We start from the raw sequence: 24,223 nt of genomic DNA, 5'->3' as shown, positions 1-24,223 counted from the left end.
GGATGGTTCATCAAGAATTTGAAGCCAACCATATTTTAGTCATACGGCACAATCATGTTGACACACTGGTTCTCACCAGATCACCAAAGTTAAGCAATGTTGAGCCTGGCCAGATGGGTGACCATTTGGGAAGGTTAGGTGCTGTATGTACCCTCACCCTATAAAGAGAACTCCTCACTACAAAAACATCTACAAAAGTTGTAGATAGCCTATGCCCCTCCAGGGGCTCAAGGGCTATAGATGGATATTTTGGTCAGTTGGAACAACCATTTTTTAGTCAGTTGGAAAGCAGGTAAATGGAACAGAGTCCCACAGGCGTGCAGTTCTTAATATTTACAAATAAAAGATTTTGATATATATAAAAAAAAAAAAGAATACCTCAAGTTTAAAAAACAAAAACAAATACTTACCACTCTTATATTTCTTAAGCCTCCAGTTGATTTTTTGGCTTCTCTTTGACAATATGCTTGATAATCTGAAATTTCATGCCTGCAAGAAAATTTTAAAATGCAATTAAGAAATTACTTTTAGCCAAATTAGTAATCCTATTATGTAAGAAAACTTTCGATTTAAATCCTTTATAAACTTATTATTAATAACTAAATTATAAACTTATTATTTATAACTAAATTATAAACTTTTTCATAATATTAGGTTGAGAAGAAAGTTCTTGTGGAATATTTAATTTTGATTTCAAATGATGTATTTTATTATGATACTTTTATATGTTATTAAAGGATTGCGTTTCACTATCTAATCATTTAAATTAAACAATTATGTCTTCTTTTTAAAACGTTGAATACAAGATGGAAAAAAAGTAAATTCGCACAGTTTTCTTATTTCAATTCAAGCTAGGCCGAAAAATTTCTGAAACAGCTCACTATATGAACAAAGTGTTTGGCTCATAAACTACTACTGACTGCACAGCACAATCGTAGTTAAAGAAATTTTGTGGCAGCGATGATAGTCTTGCAGATGATGAGTGTAGTGGTCGGCCATCACATGTTGACAAAGCAAATCCACGCACAACTGTTAGAGAAATTGCTTCTAAATTAGACGTAATGTATACAACGATTTCCAGCCACTTGAGAGAGATTGGAAAGACAAAAAAACTTGATAAATGTGTGGCTCACAAATTGAACGACAACCAAAAGAACGATCCGTTATGAAGTGTCATCTTCCCTTCTTTTACGCAACAAGAACAACCCGTTTCTTAATCAGATTGTGATTTGCGATGAAGAATGGGTTCTTTACGACAACCAGTGACACTCAGCTCAGTGGTTAGATGCCAACAAAGCTCCACGGCACTTCCTGAAAGCAAAGTTACACCAAAAGAAGGCCATGCTGACTGTTTGGTGAGACTAAGGGAAGATGCAAATTGAAATTCTCGGATACGAGAAATCGTCCGATGATATAGAACCCAATATACAACGTACGTTGATTTGGTCATTTGTAAATAGACACCAAGCTATACAATAATTGTAATTTTCTTTACTTAAAGCAAATTTCAATTATACTTCAATTACAGAGTTACATAAGAATTTTTTTTTATTAATAAAATAAAAATATTAATTGGACAGCTTGCTAGGCCAGTAGACTTCTACTGAGAGGCGATTATGTTCTGAAGTTGCATCTTTTTGAGGTAAAATATTTTCCATGCGTCATGTGCACCATCACATTCGTTTACAATCTTAATTGCGAATTATTTTAGTTTGTGAAAAGCAAAATAAGTTGTTGTAATACTTTGTGTCTCCTCATACTTTTCCAGTTTTTGAAAAAGTATTTTTTAAAAGCTATTTGAAAAAATCATTCTGTTTTTCTTATTCAATCGTTATTAAAATTCTATCAAACAAAATTTCAATATAAAATAAATATAAAAACAAGTCTTACTTCATATAGACTGAGTTGTTTATTAAACCGGCCATCAATTCTTGATCAACAGTACCCAGAAACTTCCCAATCTAAAAAAAGAAAGAAATTCATTTAATAATGTATATTTATACAAAATAATTGATGAAAGTTTAGTTAAATAAACTTTATCAGATTATCCAACCAATAAAGAAAAAGGAAAACTCTTTAGACCACTGTATTTCGAAGCCTAATGCTTCTCATCAAAAGAGGAAAGTAAGATTATGATTGTGTGATTCTTTCCAAGTAGAAAACATATGAAACATACCTCTGAAACACAATTAGAGCAGTTGCCCCTTAAAAGACAAGTCGACAAGAAGAGAAAGCAATGAGCAGTCGCAAGAAGAGCGTTTGGATGCTTGTTTCAATGAAACTTAAACTCAAGCTTTGGAATAACATCAACATGATAAGTACCTACAGGAATAGTGGTTTTGGCTGCTTACCAATAATTGTGCGAGGCGACAGTGGTTCAGTGGTTAATGACACAAACTAACAACTTGGGTGTTTCAAGTTTGGATCCAGTTCGTTCCACAAAAATCACTTTTAATCAAGATGTTGGCAATCTTCTCGTGTTCACTTTCGTAAGTACCTGATGTCTTTCTAGAAAGAATTCTGACTAGAAAAATATTGGGGAAACCAATGCCAACAGATTCATATGATGATGATGACCAATAATTTGTGAAAGTACTAATAATAGGTAACATTAACCCAAAATGATAGAAAGTTCTGGAGATCTGCTTTTAACATTGTCAAGTCTGTATTCGCACCATATCATTCAAAGGTGGGCATGGAATTTCTTGAGTTCATTTACTTTCCTGGGCAATGCCAGAACACATGTCATCTAGTAATAAATATTAGTTTATTACTCTTTTTAAAAATGCATTTATGAAAAATACAAAAATAAATTAGGCACTAGGCCATTCAAAAGTGTTGAGGAAAGGGGGTCTATGGTCATCCTTGTCACGGGACCTTATATATGTCTATTATTTTCCTCAATAGAATCCTCAATCACCATAATACAACATTCACCCCAGGGGTCGTCCTACTTGAATTCCCAAATTGATTTTTTTTTATAATATAAATAAATATGAACATAAATAAATCGTTTTTATTCAAATAATTTCATTCCCTATTTATCTAGGCATTTTCGATGAAATAACTCTTTATGGTCCTTCTTTCTAGTCATTTACTTTTAGAGTTAAAATTCTTGATTTCTTAAATTTTCTCTAGCAATGCTGCGACACAGGTTCTGCTAGTCTATATATATATATATATATATATATATATATATATATATAAATAAAACTCACAATGTGTGTGTGTGTGTGTGTGTGTGTGTGTGTGTCTCCATCTTTTCCAAGATGCAGGGTTACAAAGTGGCATGAGGCAGGTCAAATGATTGCATTTTTTGTGGCCAGTAAAAATAGCTGTTAAGAGGTCAAAATTGAAAAAAATTGGAACTTGGCAGGCATATGTCGACTTAGTGCTTTTATATGCATATGCAAACATTTATAAGTTGATTAAATTTTCACATTTTCTGATGATAGCTTAAATGGTAATGACTAAGACTGGAGTGCTAAATGTTTGGGTTTCGATTCTAACTGATGGCAGTCATTATTTTTACTATTTAAATCATTACTATATATTGCGTACAATATAATAATAAACAGAGAATTGGCTCTATAATAATATGAAATCTGCATAAATTAAAATATCATATTTAAATGTATTTTATGACTGGGCAACAGCGGGTGCTTTGCTAGTAATATATATGTTTAAATCTCATTAAAGATAAAATCAGAGGAAAAGAAAATATTTCAGTAGAAATTTTATAGACTTTCTTCATAAAGAAACAAAGCTTACAAATATTTTTATTGGTAGAGGATTTCAAGCAAATTTCATATTCTTAGGTTTAGTAATAGTTATTAGGAGACAGACATCTATCATATTGGGAGGTGATGGTTGCTCAGCGGTTAACAACACGGACGGATAATCTAGGTGTCCCAGGTTTGAATCAAGTTTGTTCCACAAAAATTTGCTTTCACTTAGGATGTTGATAACTTTCTTGTACTGTGGTGACCGCTAAAGGTAAAGTGATGAGCAAATGGTAGCAGTTGAACGTATACGTCAAAGTGTATAGAATTAAATTGACATTTATAGAGCCGTGTTGTCAAACTACTATCCAACCTAGCTCGCATGCAGTGCACACACGGACACAATGCATAACACTCTTATGTTTGAGACATATATGGTTATCGCCCCTTATTTCCAGCAGTTGCATGTTTCAGCCCAGAGGTGGCGATATCGACTTCCTTTCTTTTTCTCTTTCACATCTGAGACATCAAACAGAGTGGATGTGTTAAAAATACCCTCCTCCTGACTTTCTTGTAAAACATGTCTTGTACTAGTTGCCTGTAATAAATTCACACGGTTTGTAAGTTACGCAGTTAATGAGCATTGTTTCTTTATTTGTTGTTCATCTGTAAACATTACTTTTTCAATGTGATAAACAGCATTCAACGACATCCACTACACTTTTTAATTAACAATTTAAATTCTTTGCAATTCTGCACAGAAGATAAAACCTAGCAGAATTGTCTATGATAATTCAAAATCCATTCTGTTGGATTTAATTGCTTTATTAAAGTATTTATTTTATTTTATTTTTTTTACTTAAGCCATCTAATTTGTCTGAAATACCCCCTCAACTTCCAATTTATCTCAAATACTTTTTTATTTTTATTTATTTTTAATTTATCTGAAATATTTACCCCCCCCCCTCCAAAAAAAAATTAAAATACTTACTTCGCCTAATTTTTCTTCTTGGTTGGTTGATATGACAAAGGCCCCATCGTCCAACAAATAACAAACTATCGACTCATTTTCACGACAATGGGTACTCTTTCCTGTATCTGTTGCAGCCAACATTTCTTCCATAATTCGGCTATGATTCATGGTTACACCAATCACTGAAAGTAGATTCAAGAAATACATCACAAATTTTAATGTTATTACAACAAAAGACAAAAAATACTAACACCTTTTTTTTTTCAATAATAAAAATATTGTAATCGATAGAGAATAAAAACAAATAGATAAAAATAAACATTAAATTTACATATGATTTTTATGCAAATTTTTGCTAGGTTGTTTTGGCTAAGCTTATTGAAAAGAGAACAGACAGAAAACTATTTAACTGATTTAAGAAGATTTATGACGATATTGCTGTGGTGATCCCATGAATAAGAAACCAAATCTTCAATTGTGCTCTAAACAGAAACATTCATTTTGAATGCGCTCCTGCCATATTAAAGAACTTACTGTCGATTTTATATGCCGGGCCTTTCTGCTTGTGAGGTAATAAAACTTCTCAAATGCACTTGTGGTGTTAAATTTGGCCAAAATCGCCTGTTTCATTATTAATAAGATTTTTTTCAATTATTCAATCATCAATACTTATTGAAGACATTCTGATACAAAACCTATCTAAGAACACTGCCAGATACATAAAGTACATTTGTGTGAAATTTCATCAAAATTGGCCCAGCCATTTCAGAATCCATAGGGAACAAACTCACACAAAGTTCCTTTTATATAACGTTGGAAGCATTTATATAATAGTAGATTATATATATATATATATATATATATATATATATATTCCCTTGTTCAGGGGTCAAACGTTTTCTAATATTACTTAAGCTCACTCTCCACTTCTTATGATTCAGCAGCCTTGTCCAATATTGCTTTCAAGTTTTCCTTGGCTGAACAACCTTCCTGCAGTTTAGGACATTCATGCTTCTGCAATGGTTTTTTTCAGGAGGAAGAACATTTCATATGGCCATATATGTGAATGTGTGCGTGTGTGCGTCAGAGAGAGTGAGAGTGTGTGTGTGTGAGAGAGAGAGAGAGAGAGAGAGAGAGAGAGTGTGTGCTGTGCAGTTTAGTTTGAATGTTGGAAGCTTGTGAAAAAGCTCAGGAGAGATTTCTGATTTTCTTTTGTTGTGTCCAAGAAACATGGCAGATAAATTTATGAATATGATTGGAATAATAATGATGCATGGGAAGTGACGACGATCAGGTGGTTAATGACACGAACTGATGACCTGGTGTTCTAAGTTTGAATCCAGCATATTCCACAAAAATCACTTTCTCTTAGAATGTTGGCAACCTTCACATGCACATGCTGCTTCTCTTAAGTACCCAGTATCTTTCTAGAAAAGAATTCTGACTAGAAAAATATCAGGGAAACCAATGCCAACAATAGAATCTTCAGATTTATATGACGATGATGATGATGATTGTTGGAATGACTGCAACACATAATCTGTTTTGGATTGCGCTGTGTCCGAAGAAATGGGGATATCGGAATTATGGATTTCAAATAAATAAGTAGACACGCTCATTGTAAGGTAAATACAATTTATTCACGACAGAAACATTATTTACAGAACGATATTCATATGTCAAGCGAATTAGCCATATTGTCCATGGTTCCTCATGAAACTCTAGTTTTTCCAAGCATTAATAAAGGGCAATAACTTTCTTTATTAGAGTTATTTCCCCTTTTGATCGCTATAAACACATTGGAACTAAAAATGTATTACAGAGAAATTGGTAACGTGATTGATGTCAATCAGGTAAGTGACAAAATGGCACAAAAAACTATAAGGTTTCTCGTTTCATCCTGATCCATCCAAGCATTATTAAATATATCATCAAACATTATGCCAAATATTGGCTTTCAGTTTTACATGCTAAAATTATATTTTTAAAAGGTGTATTTATACAGTCAAAAGGAATTAAAGCAAGTAAAAAAAAGATGAAAAAGGAATGGAAATACTTTTTGTTTTTATCAACTTACCAGCAGTTTTTATGTTATCTTTGATTTTAATTGATCTCACTACAGTTATTGGAGGCGCGGTAGAATTTTCCAGAGAAGCTAAAAATAAAAATTAGAAATCAAAAAAATGTCGAAGAGTAATATTAGATGCTGAATATTTTGTCAGAGAATAAGATACAAAACATTTTTGCATTTCTTACTGTACTTGCAATAACCCAATAACCCTTATCCCTGAGTGGCTTCCGGGCCTTGATAAGTGGTGACCACCGTGTAAAAAAAAAAAAAAAAAAAAATCTCTGAAAGGAAAAAGAGTAGGGTTTCTTTTTAACTGCAAGAGTTCTTGCATTTGTCCAAAAAGAGTGCGAGCATGTATTTTTCTTACTTTGTGTATCTTCAGGAATTAATAGTTTGTGATGCAATGTTTCTAACTGACTTTTTCATATTTGGTGAACCTCATCCATACATTTAGCCTAACAATAAACAAATTAAATATTGTGCCCCAGATACCAAATTAAATATTTCGATTTGGAGCATTTCCACAAAAAAGAAACTCATGTTTCATATTTTTTGAGATGAGGATTGATAATTTGCATTATTAGAACTATTATTCTCATCTTGGTTGTTATAGTCACAACGTTTAAGCCGATATAAGGTTAATTTTTCCAAGCTTGGGAACCTGTGTGGAATTTCAAACTGAATCTTTTACTTAATCCATAGGAGTACATTGTTCTCATTCTGGCATCCATGATCGGGTAGAATTGTTCATTAATTGTTATTTCATTCTTAGTTATTAATCAATGCCTTTATCCATTGCATCATGAATCCATATAAACAATCCTAGTATGTACTTTTGTTCATTTCAAAATTCTGTAATGGTTCTTCAGTTCGACAAAGATTTTCAAATACGAAAACAATGAATTTGAAGAAAGTTTCTGAATTTTTTAGATGAGGATTAAAAATTCATATTATTTTGATTATTTGGACTACTGTTCTCATCTTGGGTGTCATTTTCACAACGTTTCCGTTGATGTAACCTCCGATTTTCTTGAGATAAATTTGTGTTGCCTTGGGAATCTTTCTACCGGATTCAGGAATCTGCACAGAACCCTTTATTTAATTCACTAGGGTAGCATGCTCTAGTTTTATCAGCTATGACTGGGTAAAACTCCTAAATAATTTGCAAGGCCCACAAAGATCCATGGCATAGTGGATAAAGTACTTGGTAAAATTCAGTTGCAAGTTACCCTTCTGGAGGTTGATAGTTCAATCCTTAGTGCAGATGATACTCAAAATACAATTCATAGAAGTCTGAATCATCTAAATAACACGGATTAAAGAAAGTTGGAGGTTACATTGACCAAAACGTTAAAATAACAATGAACATGAGAATACAAACCCAAATAATTGGAAAGCAAATCTCATGATTTCTACCGTATTCTACAGTTTTCAGTTTTTCTTTAATTGAAGCCATTTTATCTTTTCAAAAAAAACCCAAAAAAACCCAAGTTTTCTCAATTACTTGTCTAATTTTAGGACTTGTAGTCATTCATTTTTGAGGTCTGTCAGAAGTTTCTCAAGCAGATTAGTTCAGTAGTCACCTTTTTGTACACAGTATTGACTGGACAGCATTGCTATAAAATTGACAAATTTTGGAGCAAGTGACATCACCAAATATGGACCACCATAGTTGTCCTATTTTTATGGATAGTGTAATTGTGTGTAAAGCCTTATTTGTGATTAGGCTGTCTTTTCATCACTATCCAATGATAGTTCTCACATATTTGCCATGGTGGGCAAGATCATCCAGAGCTGCTTTCAGAATTTTTTTTTTTTTTTTTTACAAAGGAATAACCACTTATCAAGGTCCAGAGGTCACTCGAGGATAGAAGTGTAAATTTGGTAAATGGATTACTTAAGGGGAACGGCTCATCAAGAACTTGTTTACATTGGACTTGAAGACGGCCATATTGTTGGAAAGCAGGTAAACAGAAGAGAGTTCCACAGGTGTGCAGTTCTAAGGAAGAAGCTTTGTTCACGGAATCTATGTTTAGGTTTACGCACAGATAAAGAGTGGGGAAAATTACTGATAGTGGTTTCAGCTAGATGAGTGTTTCTCGTGAATAACTGCACTGTTATTGCAATTGCATAATCACATGTCAACAAAGACACAGATGCTGCATCTTATAGACAGTGTCTAATATTGCGGTAATCTTTGATCTGTGTAGAAATTATGGAAAGCAATATTACCATTATATAATATGTCGTCATAGATACCGCAGTACATAGATCCAAGAATCTTGCTCTTCCTCTTAGTACTCTTTCGTTTTCCCTTAAATTTTATATCTCCACAAGATATACATGTGTAAACTTAGAACTTGACAGTAATCTGCACTATGTTAAACAATATGATAGCAAAGTTGTGAACTTAAGCTCTGCATGAGAGATATTTGATTCGGACACGCAAGAAAGATTTGAAGTTGGATTTCAGTTGTAGACAATTTTTGGTATTTCTCCATTATTAGAGTGAAATTCGAAAACCGAGATATTGAATTTCCAGTAAAACCAATGGTATCTACTTAATTTCCATGTTACAGTAATGATTGAGTTTTGCTAAAAGAAACTGGAGAGCTCGAATCGTAACAAGGGAGGTAAATATTTTCTGAAAACTTTTGAAAATCTTATGCCAATTTAACAAAACTCAACTTTTGCTCATTGTTTTTGAAAACTGTTTTCATTAATAATTAATTTTCTAGCTTATCGTTTTTTTTGTAATTTTTGGATATGTTCATTATCCTGACATGACAATTTGTAACAGAGCGCAGACCCGTGTATGCGAATGCATGCAAAATGACGTCATCGATAAAAAAAAATGATTATAAAAAGAAGAAAGAGCACGTTAGAGAAGAGATCACATCGAAGATGCGGAGGATGTTCGAGATCATGTTATATTTGTCAAATTACCTGGAAATAAATGTTGTTACAATAGGAAAAAGCGAGTTGAAGTTCTTTCCTATTCTTAGTCTACTTAGTAGACTGAAGCTACGTGTTTGGTAATGTTACAAATAAACTAGATACCATTGGCTTTACTTGAAATTCAATATATTTTCATTTTCGTATTTCACTCTAATAATGAAGAAGCACCCAATTTTTTATGTAAAGTTCTTGAGAATTATGGTGGCTTAGAAAACTTGTAGGCATAGTACAGTTAGCAACTCGAAGTTAAAGAAATTGGAAAAGAATTAACAAAATAAACATATTTATATATTTATTCCATTTTATATTTTAGTTTATATGTTACCTAAAAATATATGTATGCTGTTCACATTAGTTTTTCTTCTTTCAAAAATCAAACTAGACTTTGCAACTATTCTACTTCAGAATAAAATTATCCAACAATCAGCTGGTATGGAAACCTGTGATTATAAGATTTACAAAATATTACTGGCAGTAATATTCTATAAGTAATATCCCACCTAAATAAGAATTGCTCGATATACAAGATAGAGCAAATAAATCAAATTTTTGTGATTCAATGAATTTAAAAAATTTATGATGTGAAATGTTTGAGTTTCATATCAAATATTTTTTATTATTCTATGTAAGGCAAAGAAGATATTAGAAATATTTTAACTCCTTATCCTATAGGGTTTCGATGTCTACCACTCTTCAGAGGAGAAAATATTAGCAAATAGCTATAATGGTATACACCCTATTTGCTAAACTCAAACATTTCATGTAATAAATGTTTTAAATTCATTGAATCACAAAAATTTTATACACACACACACACACATATATATATATTTTATTACCGTATCTTTCTGTTAAGTTACATTATTGTTTCAGCTACCCGGCCGTTTTTTTGGCCGTCTGTAGCTTCCTCAGACTTTTACAGAAATGACATTTCTGTAAAAGTCTGAGGAAGCTACAGACGGCCAAAAAAAAACGGCCAGGTAGCTGAAACAATAATGTAACTTAACAGAAAGATACGGTAATAAAAAATAAAACGCATATTTGCTCTACAACAGTATTGAGCACTTTCTTCAGTTTTTATTAATTACCATTTCTACTAAATATATATATATATATATATATATATTAGTTATTTTGAAGTTATCTTTTTTGAAAGCAGGCATTCATATTTTTTTTTTATAACTGATCCAAATGAATACATACCTTTTTTATAAGGTGCGATATAGACAAAATGATCAACTCGAAGGGCTCGTTGATAATAATCAGCCTTCCAAACATCACGCCACTTCATGAACCGGTCTTTTTCACTAAATAAAACAGAAATTAATATAATTGTTGTCATCATGAAATACTAATACTTATAAAAGTCTGTAGCCCATTCAGACGTCTTTACTTGCTTTCTTGAATTTTGTCTTCGATGATAGGGCGATTTCATCTTTTAAAAAAGGGATGGCAAGCGAATGCACACACACACACACACACACTAAAGACTTGGTGGAGAGCTGTATGTTTTGGTTTCGATTCTAGCTGATGGCACCCAAGTCATATATATATATTTTTTTAGTTTTGATCTCACGACTATAATATTAGGCTCAATATAATAATCGATAGAGAATTGTCTCTATAATAATAAATATGTAATCTGCATGAATTAAAATATCATATTTAAGCGTATCATACGACCGGGCAATGCTGGGTAGCCTGTTTGGTATTTGATAAAATTCTGTCTTATTTTGAAATAGATGATTTTATGTGAGATAAATGAAAAAAAAAAAAAAATCAGTACTGCAGGGTTACTCGACTTTGTCCGGGGGGGGAAAAAAGCGTAACATATTTCTATTAAAACTTCTATCTCTCTATCTGTCTCTTTTATTTCTATCTATCTTTCCTCCTTCCCCGTTTTCGGCCTCTCTTTCTATTCTCCAGCCCATTCCTCTAGTATTACATACATATAGAAAACTCCTTTATACAACAGATTCGTCTATGAAGGAGTCAGTATTTTCTTTCCAAATTTGTAACATTGAAAAAAAAAAAAAAACGACTCTCCCGGACAAAAACTGGCCGAGTTGACTCCTACAGAATGAATAAATTTTTCTCAATTTCAGATATCATTCATCTGGGGTAACACCGATCTAGAAAATTCCAACACTGGATCTTTGTTTTATCATTTTTGATAGGTAAAAACATGATTACATACTTTCTATGTCATGTTGAAATTAGTATAAATTTTAAAAATTACAAAAAAAATGATGCAGTATAAAAAAGAATTACACATAAAAATAAAATTTATCAAATTATTAAGTATTAAGGTATACTTTAATATGAAAGAGTGGTACTTGTCAAAATGATAAATTACATTTTAAGAACTAGCAACATTTTCTATTTTAAAATTGCAGATTTTCATGGAAAGCAGGGGAGATAAGTAAAAACGATAAATTGCATTTTAAGAATTTTTTTGGTACTTGTGCAGTTAAAAAACGAAAATATCGAAAAAAGGTTATATTGTATGTATCCGTTATGGAATGAAGATCTCTGAAAAAAAAAAAAAAAATTTCACTGAATTTGATTGAGTAGTTTTTTTTTTGTTTTTTTTTACAGCGGAAAAACATGTTTTTATGACAGCATGTTGAAAGTAGCCATTTTGGAATTTTTTGACCATGCCATAGGGAAATAACTCCGTTTAAAGCGCCGACACTCCCTCTCCATCTTTAATACTAGCTTTTTTTTCTAAAAATCGAACCTTTTGCTCAATATTATAACAAATTGTTTTTTCACAGTAAAAAAAAAAAAATACTTGATGAAATTAAGTGAATTTTTTTTTCCAAAGAACTTCATTCCATAACGGATACGTACAATGTAAACTTCTTCAATGTTTTCATTTTTTAATGTCTTGATTAAACTGTACAAGTACCGAGAAAGTTCTTAAAATGGCATTTATCATATTGACTTATCTCCCCTGCTTTCCATGAAAATCTGTAATTTCAAAATAGAAAATATTGCTAGTATCTATCATTTTTTTTTGTAAAAAAAAAAAAGGGATCAAAAACATCTTCTATTTGATCCTTTTTTGTAATTTTTTTAATAATTTATACTAATTCCAACATGACACATAAGTACGTATTAATGTTTTCACCTGAAATGAATTTATGTGAGATCCCATTATACTGCAGAAGCACCAAAATAACAAAATAGTTTATATATAAGAATAATTTTTGTGTATAGACACATAACTAATTATGAATGAAAATATCTCTCTATATAAAACAGTAGATGTATGTATGTGGGTGTGTGAAAATATTTAACTGATAAACTCTTAAACTACTGGTCACATAACACTAAAATTAACAGAAAATTGTAATCATACACAAAGGATGGTTTATAACGAGTAAAACCTTTGTTTGGATGGATGAATAACGAAGACAGAAATATGTTGGCAAGTTGAAATGCAAAATGTTCATTTCAACTTGCCAACATATTTCTGTTACTTTTGCACATGTGCAAATTCATTCATAGCTTAAGGTGGCTTGATTTTGAATCTTTCTTAGCTGTTAATAGCCAAAATGGTAGTGAATGCGGCTGGAGCACTAAATGTTTTGGTCTTGATTCTAATTGATGGCACCCAAGTAAGTTTTTTAAAAAACTTTTGAAATCAGTACGATATATATATATATAGATATATATATATATAAATAAAATGGACTCTCCCGTCGATTTCAACATATGAGGTGCTGCCAAAACAACTAAGTTGTTCGAAAATCCACACAGCTGATTTATTTATAGTGGTGAAGGCTTTGTGTAGAACCAACCAAATTTTTATATTACTGCTAATCTTTGTTGGTGCAGATAACTGCCACAAGACGTAGCATATAGTAGACCACAATTTTCCTTCTACTAGATGGATGTTTTAACAAAGACTAGGTGCGCATCTCTCTCAGTGAATTAATGTGCCCCAGATACCAATCTGGAAATTTCTATGACTCAGCACACTATTCAATAGAGAATTGGCTTTGTAATAAAAATATGGACCTGCATGAATTGAAATATATTTAACATATTTTATGAATGCAGCCGCTACACTCCCCCCCCCCGCCCAATCTAAAATAAATGCAGATTAACATTTATTTTTCAATCCCTTTAGATATAAAGCAAACTCACCTAGCTGGATATACCATTGTTAGACCACCATTTGTTCCAACAAATGTTGCTATCACATCTTCTTTGAAGCTGTAATGAATATAAGGTTTATTATTATTATGACATCTGCTTTAATAATACTGACAGATCAAGAAGAAATATTAGTAATTAAAAAACATATGTCCACATAAATTCGATTAATTATTTTGAAAGTTTCAATTAAATCATTTCTGATTCTTTGAAAAAAAAAAAAAGAAAAAAGAAAAATAAAGAAATGAAAATCCAAGAGATCGTTTTGTTTATTTTAAACAAAGGCAAAGACTAATTTTTTGCTGTTTCTATATTATTATACAAACGAAAAAATATTGAATTTCAAGTAAAAGAAATGATACGTTAATTGTCATGTCGCAAATAGTAACATATCCAAAAATTATGAAAAATTATCAGGTAGAAAAATAATTTTTCATGAAAAACAGTTTTCGATAAAGTTTATATGAGAATAAATTTTGTCTGACATTTTGAATTACGTTCGTCATGTGACATAAGCAAGAAAACTTAATTATCTCCCCTGTCAACTTATCTCTTTTTTTTAGTGACAACAGTGTGATGAACTTGGGTAGGATTTAATTATTTAAAACAACCTTATTTACTTGAAAACGATCATGTTATAATTGTGGCACTATTTTGTGACAAGGCCTGTTTTTTTTTTTTTTTTTTTTTTTTTTTTATAGTAAATGGACCACTATGTAGAGATACAGTGGTTGTCTGCTCTGGTCCCATTCTGCCTGACTCATTCTCTTTTTCAGCTGACCAGCATGAGGTAAGCACATATAATTTTGTCTCTCTGCAAAAGTGCAATTAGTATCTAAGTATGTTAAAAGTTTCATTGCTATTAATTATTTTTCAATTATAACTTTTGTAATTTTTTGTAAGATAAATAGATAAGATTCTTTTATATAAAATAAACTGTGTTGGTTTCATTGTTCATCACAGAGCATGTTCATGCCAGCAATCATTCCAGCCAGAAAACCAACACCAAGGAGACATGAACAACCCAACAAAAGAGGTACGTCTCCATTTAATTTTCCAGAGAATTACAGATGGGAGCTGGTTGAAAAAATAAGAAACTCTCCCCTCCCCCTCAGAAATTGTTGCCGTTACGACCAGAGATGGACAACAATGAAGAAGGAGAAATCTAACAGTCTGATGTATGTGCTATTGTTTTCTAGAATACCGTTTGTTAGAATCGGTGTGGCCTGGAATTGTCCATGTAACGAAACAAGTGGTTCTCTCCGGCAAATGATCATTTGTAACACCGGAGGGAGCAGAAGAGAGTCACAGTAGTGACCAGGTAACTCCTTGCTGGCAAACGTATATTGTATGCCATTCCATGAGCAAAAGTTAACCCACATCACAGGTTCCCCTTATAGTACCATATTGGTGCCGTTCACCAAGCTCCTTTATAGTACCATATAGTCAGCTGGGAAGCAGTTCCATGGTATTGTGTTCCACAGATGGATAGTTCTAGGAAAGAAACTTTGCTCATGGAATTTTCATTTAATTTTAAGTAGAGATAGAGAATAAGTAAAATGGTAGTCTAATATTCTTGGCTGTTTTTATTATTTGAATTCAAAATATTTTGATTATTTCATTAAAAATACAAATTAATGATACAAACTTGAATAAATTAATTTTATCAACATCATTCCAATAGAGTTCCATCTTTTTTGTGATGTTTGCATCCCAGTATAATAACTGCATCAGATGAGGATCGACTGTTTAAAAAACAAAAACAAAAAATTTTTATTAAACAAGAGAAAACATTTGACTAAAAGAATATTTTTCTCGTTTAGCAGCATTTGATCAATCAAATCTTGATATATATATATGTATCTATATCTATTATATAAATGCAGCTTTGTGTGTGTGTGGGTTTGTTCGTTATAGACTCAAAAACAGCTGGACCGATTTTTATGAAATTACACACAAAGGTACTTGCTGTGCCTGGCAGTGTTTTAAGCTAGGTTTTGCATCGAAAGGTTTCCAGAAAGTATCGGCAACTGATAATCGCTATGTATTATTGTACATATACAAATGAAAATGACCCGCCATTTTTCCAGGTCGTTGCTTAGCGACGAGTCAGACCAATGCTGACACCGTATTTCTCATATGGAATTGTTCGTACTACTATGTCAGAGCACACACACAGATGCACACACGACCATTACAGCATGTTCTCTCTTTCTTTCTTTTTTTTTTTGTTTGATGACATAACTTCTCGTTAAATTTACCTTTAACAGTCCCGGTGATACTCCTACTTTCAACTTCTAGAGATTCCTACACCTGCAACCTTGGTCTTAAAAATCGATAGATCCTGATTATGAACACCAACTCACACTCCACATACCTATACTTTATTGCAATCGTTATCTGCATAGTACTAATAATGATGCTGTCATTACACTGTATGTTGAGAAAAACCTAGATGTGAGTTGGTTCCATTAGTTCAAGGGAAACTACTCTGTCTAAACATGTTTTACATACTTTAGACCCCTTCACCTATAGTTCAGAATTTCTTGCTTGTTTGTGTGTCTTTTAAATGTTTTGGTTTTAGTTCTTTCACCACATCTAATGGCTTCTTTTACTGGAGTCTCATGTTTAGGGCGTCAATAAAGATAATTGTTTTTCTCTCTGCAAGTAGTCTCTTCTGAATGTTGTCATCATTCATTCCTACTATGAGTTTATCTCATAGCATTTCATCTAAAAATTTTCCACACATGCTTCTTAACTCTGCTACATAGTTTATGATCGACTCGCCCAGTTGGCAGTTTCTTGAATTTCAGACCAAAGCAATGACAGGTCGTAAATTGTATATAAATTATATGTTAAATGTTATATGTTGTAAATATTATTGAGTACAGCCTGAGCGGCATTTTCCGGTTGAGTTGCCCCACATGGGGAGAGATAGATTGAGATACCTTATTAGGGAATTTAAGTGGTGCGAAAGGAGAATTTCCCAGATTGGTTGGCTGAAGCGCTTAGCAATGAAATGGAGATACCACATGATAGAAATCCGTCTCTGAGCCACTAGTAAAGTTAGGGTGTGGTTGATCTTTCCTCCATGAATTGTTCAGCGGTTGAAACATCACGAGCCTGGGAGATTCGATTGTTTCTGAATTATAGAGGGTATCTCAAAACTAGAAACTGAGCCCAGTGAAGCAATAGGGAGGGGTTTTCTGTTAGTCCCCTGTATAATTGGTGTGTCAGTGAAGAGTATGACAGACGGGGTGGGGCCTGAGTAATGAGTTTGTGTGTAATCTGGGAAGAAGGGCTTGTCTGTGAAGGCCATAGAAGATTTTTGTTGGCGATGATTCATTACGGATGATGAAATAAGAAGTGCAGGAGGATTCCTGGGTTTATGTTGTTTTTTTACTTGGAAGCGTTTCTCTGGTACCTAGAACGGACCAGCTTAAGCTAGTGATGCTTATGGTGAACGCCCTTGTTCCGCATGGTACGAGTTAATAAAGCCGGTTTGTAATTCCCAGACTTGGAGATGTGTGGTTCCTCCACGTAGCTGAGGCGGAAGACGGTAGAATCGTGTAATACCGTGGTGATTGGTGAGATGATGAAGACCGTTGACACGTAACGAACTGGCAGTAGGCCGTGAGATTTGAGGATTATGGCGACAGCCTTCTTCGCTATCCGGATGGATATAAGTGTTCCCCTTAGAAGGAAATGGGAATAGTTGAAAATGTATGTTCAGGCCATACATTTTTATAAGATGATGGGGTAGGAGATGTAGTATTGGGAATCCCAGCTTAAATGCTATATAGGTAGTTTGTAGAAATAGTAAATTATGTAAGTATATTTTCGATTCCCATCAGCAAGTTTAGTGGTGTCACAAAAGGTTGGGTTTGACAGGCGTCAAACTCAAGTCACCTTTTGATGACCTGGATAGAATGCACCGGAAATTAGGGGTGACATGTACCAGAAATTAGGGGTGACATGTACCAGAAATTAGGGGTGACACTGAATTGTGGGTAGTCTTCCGGTCGACGACCACATGGGCTAAGAGTTGGTTTTCGCCTGCAGATGGAACAGACAGGAGATTAGGGTCTCTCCGCGGCAACCACGGTCCAGATATAGACTTGCCTTTTAATAAAAAAATTGAAGCTTCAAATCCATCTTGTGTTACTGACGCATCTGCAGCAGTAAGTACCACTCCCCACGAGATGGCAACCCAGCGACAAGATGATATCATCCACTGGCCAAGACAAGCAGGTATGTACGATTATGTATTTGCACGTACATGTCGTGACCCTTTAAAGCAAGAAACGGCATAAGAATAAGAGCATACACACACACATATAAGTAAGAACGTTGATAAGAACGCAGACACTTAAAAGTACCTTAGTAAAAGTACCTTAGTAAAAGAAACAGTAAAAATAAAACGATAAGTAAAGTGAACGAACAAATCAATAAGTAATAAATAGAAGGACGCAAACACCATTTCGGAACAATTTGTTTCCATATTATTTCCCAACCTTAACAACTATGATTTGCGTTTTTTAGATGATTCGGACTACTGTTCTCTTTTGAGTTTCATTTTTGCATTGTTTCAGCTGATGTAACCTCCAACTTTCTTCAGATGTCTTTTATCAAACTCGGGAATCTTGCTGTCAAACTCGGTAATTGCCATGAAATTTTGATTTGGAACCCTTTATTTAATCCACAGGGTAGCATGTTCTCATTCTGTCAGCCATGACAGTGTAGAAGTCTTACTTAGTATTACTTAGTAATTTGCAATTTTAAATACAAATTATCAGTTCTTATCTAAAAAATTCAGAAACATAATACCTACAATGAGCCTTTTTTATTACATCAGGGACGTGCAGAAGGGGTGGGGTTCTAGGGGTGCCTTTTACTCCGGTTTTAAAAGCGACTTTTCAGAGCAATATATTATAGGTTTGTGCCCACTGAAAACCCGTTTTTTTTTTTTTTTTTCACTTGAGCACGTGCCCAGAAAATGTTCTGTGCACGTCACCGTATTTTGAGTAAAATTTTTTTAAAATTTTTAATTAGAAAGCGGCAGTCCGATTTTGTTAACTTTTCTTTCTAATTTTCCTGATTTATATTTGTTGCAATAATTTTGTTTGAATGCGATAAGCATAAAATGAAGGTAAACAAAATCTGTCAAAAATTCTTGTTACATTATTTCCCGGCATCTCAATGTCCATAACGAGTGACATAATGTTGGCAGAGACAATCGAAAAAGGAGCATATTTTACTAATTTAATGTCATGCGATGTACAAAAACAATATGCTTGATTATATCACAAGCAACCATTTATTGAATCTGTTATGGTCTTTAAAAATGTAATTTAAAACAAAATGGTGTGCTAATATTGTAATAATTTGAGATGGTACAATATATGAACCAATAATTATAATGTATGAATAAATACATGAATTAATAATCATAAATATAAAAACCAATAATAATAATGTACGAAAAATATATGAACCAATAATTATAATGTATAGTTGAATAATAATAATGTATGAAGAAATTTATGAACGAATAATTATAATGTATGAAAAAATATGCGCACGAATAATTATAAATACATAAATAAATAATTATAATGTATGAAAAAACATATGAACCAATAATTACAATGTATCAAAAAATATATGAACCAATAATTATAATGTATAGTTGAATAATTATAATGTATGAAGAAATTTATGAACGAATAATTATAATGTATGAAAAATATTTGAACCAATAATTATAATATATGTAAAAATATATGCACGAATAATTCTAAGGACATAATCGAATAATTATAATCTATGAAAAAACATATGAACGAATAATTATAATGTACAGTTGAATAATTATAACGTGTGAAGAAATTTATGAACGAATAATTATAATGTATGAAAAATATCTGAACCAATAATTATAATGTATGAAAAATATTTGAACCAATAATTATAATGTATGAAAAAATATATGAACCAATAATTATAATGTACAAAAAATATATGAACCAATAATTATAAATTACGAAAAATATATGAACCAATAATTATAAAGTACGAAAAATATATGAACCATTAATTAAACTGAATGAAAAAATGTGAACCAATAATTATAAATACATTAATCAATAATTATAATATCTGAAGAAATTTATGAACGAATAATTATAATGCATGAAAATATATATGAACAAATGTATGAAAAAAATATGAACCAATAATTATAATGTATAAAAAAATATATGAACCACTAATTATAATGTATGAAAAAATACATGAACCAATAATTATAATGTATGAATAAATATATGAACCGATAATTATAATGTATGATAAATATTTGAACAAATAGTTATAAATATATGAAGCAATAATTATAATCTACGAAAAATACATGAACCAATAATTATACTGCATGAAAAAATGTGAACCAATAATTATAAATACATGAATCAATAATTATAATATCTGAAGAAAGTTATGAACGAATAATTATAATGTATGAAAAAATATATAAACCAATAATTATAATGTATACTTCGATAATTATAATGCATGAAGAAATTTATGAACGAATAATGAAAATGTATGAAAAAATATATGAACGATTAATTATAACGTATGAAAAATATATGAATGAATAATTATAACGTATGAAAAAATATCCGAACCAATAATTGTAACATATGAAAAAATATATGAACCAATAATTATAATGTATGAAAAAATATATGAACCAATAATTATAATGTATGAAAAATATTTGAACGAATACTTATTAATATATGAACTAATAACTATAATGTACAAAAAAATATGAACCAATAATTATGCTGCATGAAAAAATGTGAACCAATAATTATAAATATATGAATCAATAATTATAATATCTCAAGAAATTTATGAACGAATAATTATAATGTATGAAAAAATATATGAACGAATAATTATAATGTATGAAAAAATATATGAACCAATAATTATAATGTATGAAAAAATATATGAACCAATAATTATAATGTATGAAAAATATATGAACCATTAATTATAATATATAAAAATATATGAACCAATAAGTATAATGTATGAAAAAATATATGAACCAATAATTATAATGTATGAAAAAATATATGAACCAATAATTATAATGTATGAAAAAATATATGAACCAATAATTATAATGTATGAAAATATATTGGAACCAATAGTTATAAATATATGAACCAATAATTATAACATATGAAAAAATATTTGAACCAATAGTTATAAATATATGAACCAATAATTATAACGTATGAAAAAATATTTGAACCAATAATTATAATGTATAAAAAATACATGAACTAATAATCATAAATGTACAAACTAATAATTATAATGTACGAAAAATATATGAACCAATAATTATAAATACATCAACCAATAATTCTAATGTATAAAGAAATTTATGAATCAAGAAAAAATGTTTCGACTTAAATACAAAATCGCAAGATGAATTTATTTTATGCAAAGAATCAAAAACAAAAAATAAAGAATCAAATTACTTACAGTCGTATTCAGAATTATCCAAAACATTAATCAGGTCATCTGTTGTCATGGTAGAATTTACTTCTTGAGTATAACCGCTGTAATAATCCCTACAAAAGAGAAATAAAATATGTATAAATACAGCGTGATAGGAAAGTAACTCATTATTATTAAGTATTCATAATTTATAACTAAAATATAATTCTTATGAGAAACAAATAGGAAAGTGTAGATCATAGACTTTTATTTAGAATTTAGTGTGGTTGCCAGTATTCACCTCAGAGCCACTAGCTTATCAAGCTTCCTGGGAACTGCATCAACTGATTTCACAAGGGGCCATTTCTCACAGAAGAAACATTGCGAGCCTGTCTCTGCTCTATCGCTATTTTCATGTAAAGTGCTCATCTAAGCTCTAATCTATGGTCCCCAATTGCCAAACTTTCACAAAAAACACTCGTCTATCTGTAACCGCTATCAATAATTTACCCCACTCTTTATCTATGCCTAAACCTAAATGTGAATTCCATGAATAAAGCTTCATTCTTAGAACTGCACACCTATGGAACTCACTTCCACTTGCCTGTTTCCAGTTACCTACAATATGGCCATCTTCAAGTCCAACATAAACAAGTTCTTAAATTTTGATAAGCTGTCCTCTTAAGTAATCCAATTTACCAAATTTCGACTACTAATGATTACTACGATATTGTCCCATTGACTACTGCACACTCATTAACTCTTATCCTCGAGTGGCCTCCGGACCTTGATAAGTGGTGACTCCTTTGTAAAAAAGAAAAAAAAAAACACTTGATGACAAAGCTTAATCAGATGAATATATGGCATAATCACGTTGACACAACGGTTCCCGCTGGATCACCGAAGTTAAGCAACGTTGAACCTGGTCAGTACTAAATGGGTGACCATTTGGGACTTCCAGGTGCTGTATGTGCTCTCCGCTTATCTCGGCATTGTTTCCAGTCATTCTGGTCTTCTCCTTGCCACTGGACCCAAACAGTGCCGATCCAGGAGAGGTGTGGTTAGTGATTGTGCAACCCTTGCCTCACAATTATACGTGCAGCTGCCCCTACAGGGGTATCCTTTGTCTTTCGAGACTGTACGTACGCATCAATAGATTGATAGATGAATGATGATGAATACTACAGGAGGATTCATATATTCAAAACAACAGCCGACCCTGAAAACAGCAAGTCTTTTCCTTTTGTCAGATACATTGATCATAGAGAAAATAGAGGGCAACCTCCTAATCCTTTTCTTTATTTTGTCATTCAATGGTGATGCTATGCTTGGATGTCATGCTAAATAAATTTACAGCTCAGCTTGAACTTGCATTCAAATGTATAAAAACAGACAAGATAATAATTCGCTTCCCATAATTGGGGTTTCCGATTGTCAGACAAATTTACTTAGCATAACATCAGGGTATCCATTTTTTTTTTTTTTTGCAAACTATCTTCATAGTTGTTGTTATTGTTTCGCCATGTTTCTGCCAACTCATTCTCTGGCCTTCTTCAGGTGGTTTACTGACACGATAGGAATGCTGAGTCTTGTAATGTGTGTATCCCCAGTAATTATTGCCTTCGATAGTCGTTGCTGTCTCTCCACATTTTGGTAGACTAATCCTCTGGCCTACTTCGAGTAAGATTGAAACTACTATCGTCAGACAGTGCTCACCTGGAACTGTAGAGACTCGATGTCTCTATCCACTATGCCACGTTCAAAATGTAGTGAGACAACAACAACTATGGAAGGCAGTAATTACTAGGGATACAGTTACACGACTCAGCATTCCTATCCCGTCGTCGTTAACTACCTGAAGAAGGCCAGAGGATGAGTGGGCTGAAACTATGAAGATGAGGATAACAGTCTACAAAAAATGACTGCACAAATTATGAAATCTCATCTCAAAGGATTCCCACGTGATAACATTTTATTAGCACGGTATAAAAATATTCTGAAATCTGCAAATGCAATTTGTATGTTTTTGATCATAACTATTGTTATACAGCTCTATCTGAAAGGATACTGAGTCTTGTGGGGGCAAAATCTGCTTGAATACATTTTTGCGAAGGCCTTTGATTTTGTCCAGTTATAATAACAGAAAAGTTATAATAAATAGACCCCTTCCCCTTTTTGTTAACTAAATCCACCGCAAAATAATTGAATTCAGAAAAATTTCAACAAGAAGCCCTTGCTATGATAATGAATTAAGTATTATGGTTTTTGTTCAGTGCACAGTTTTTTTTTTTTAATTGACGTTTCACCCCAAACAAGGCAGAGGGCCACTTATTTGTGAGAGGCTACGATTTAGGACCAGATTTGCAGGGATACTATTTATGGAGTTGGGTAGCGAGATGTCTGTTCACATTACATTTAAATTTCTACATGTCAGTACAGTCAGGGCAGCAGGGGCCCGGGAGGGAATTCCAAAATGCAGCAGTCTGAGGGAAAAAGTTATTTGAGTAAAAAGCTTTACAGCATCTAGGGATCTCTATAGTGTAGAGGTGGGATTTTGCTGCTTGTCAGGTTGTCGGGGGTTTTGTTGTCGAGGAGATACTAGTGCTTGGAGTTCGTCAGAGCACTTGCCATTGAAATACTTGTAAAACAGGCTTTTAGGGTGCCACATTTTGACGATAGGACAGAGGTTGGACTTTAGTTGATAGTTCAGGACCTACCCAGTTGGCGACTCTTTTTTGAACCCTGCACAGGAGCAAAAAACTAGTGGCAGATGTGGCAACAATACTCCATGCATGGGTGAACCGTGTTCTTGTA

The 24,223-nt window shown here is 32.3% G+C and overlaps 1 protein-coding gene across 11 annotated transcripts in view; it reads right to left on the bottom strand.

Moving 5' to 3' along the window:
• Window positions 1-24,223, bottom strand: part of LOC145277896 (voltage-dependent calcium channel subunit alpha-2/delta-2-like) — a 445,906-nt gene that overhangs the window by 26,127 nt on the left and 395,556 nt on the right. For all 11 annotated transcript variants that reach the window (XM_080129937.1, XM_080129974.1, XM_080129993.1 and 8 more), the window contains 8 exons: window positions 21,455-21,543; window positions 15,537-15,633; window positions 13,880-13,948; window positions 10,928-11,031; window positions 6,773-6,850; window positions 4,714-4,877; window positions 1,891-1,961; window positions 411-489 (listed from right to left, as the gene is read on the bottom strand). In XM_080129937.1, the coding sequence (XP_079986063.1) occupies window positions 411-489; window positions 1,891-1,961; window positions 4,714-4,877; window positions 6,773-6,850; window positions 10,928-11,031; window positions 13,880-13,948; window positions 15,537-15,633; window positions 21,455-21,543 (751 nt within the window). The remainder of the gene's footprint in view (window positions 1-410; window positions 490-1,890; window positions 1,962-4,713; window positions 4,878-6,772; window positions 6,851-10,927; window positions 11,032-13,879; window positions 13,949-15,536; window positions 15,634-21,454; window positions 21,544-24,223) is intronic.

This window comes from Euprymna scolopes, chromosome 1 (genome assembly GCF_053919585.1).
Source record: "Euprymna scolopes isolate OS-2025 chromosome 1, ASM5391958v1, whole genome shotgun sequence".
Classification (NCBI taxonomy): Eukaryota; Metazoa; Mollusca; class Cephalopoda; order Sepiida; family Sepiolidae; genus Euprymna; species Euprymna scolopes.
The sequence above is the reverse complement of the archived record's forward strand: the minus strand, read 5'-3'. Positions and strand labels throughout refer to the sequence as shown.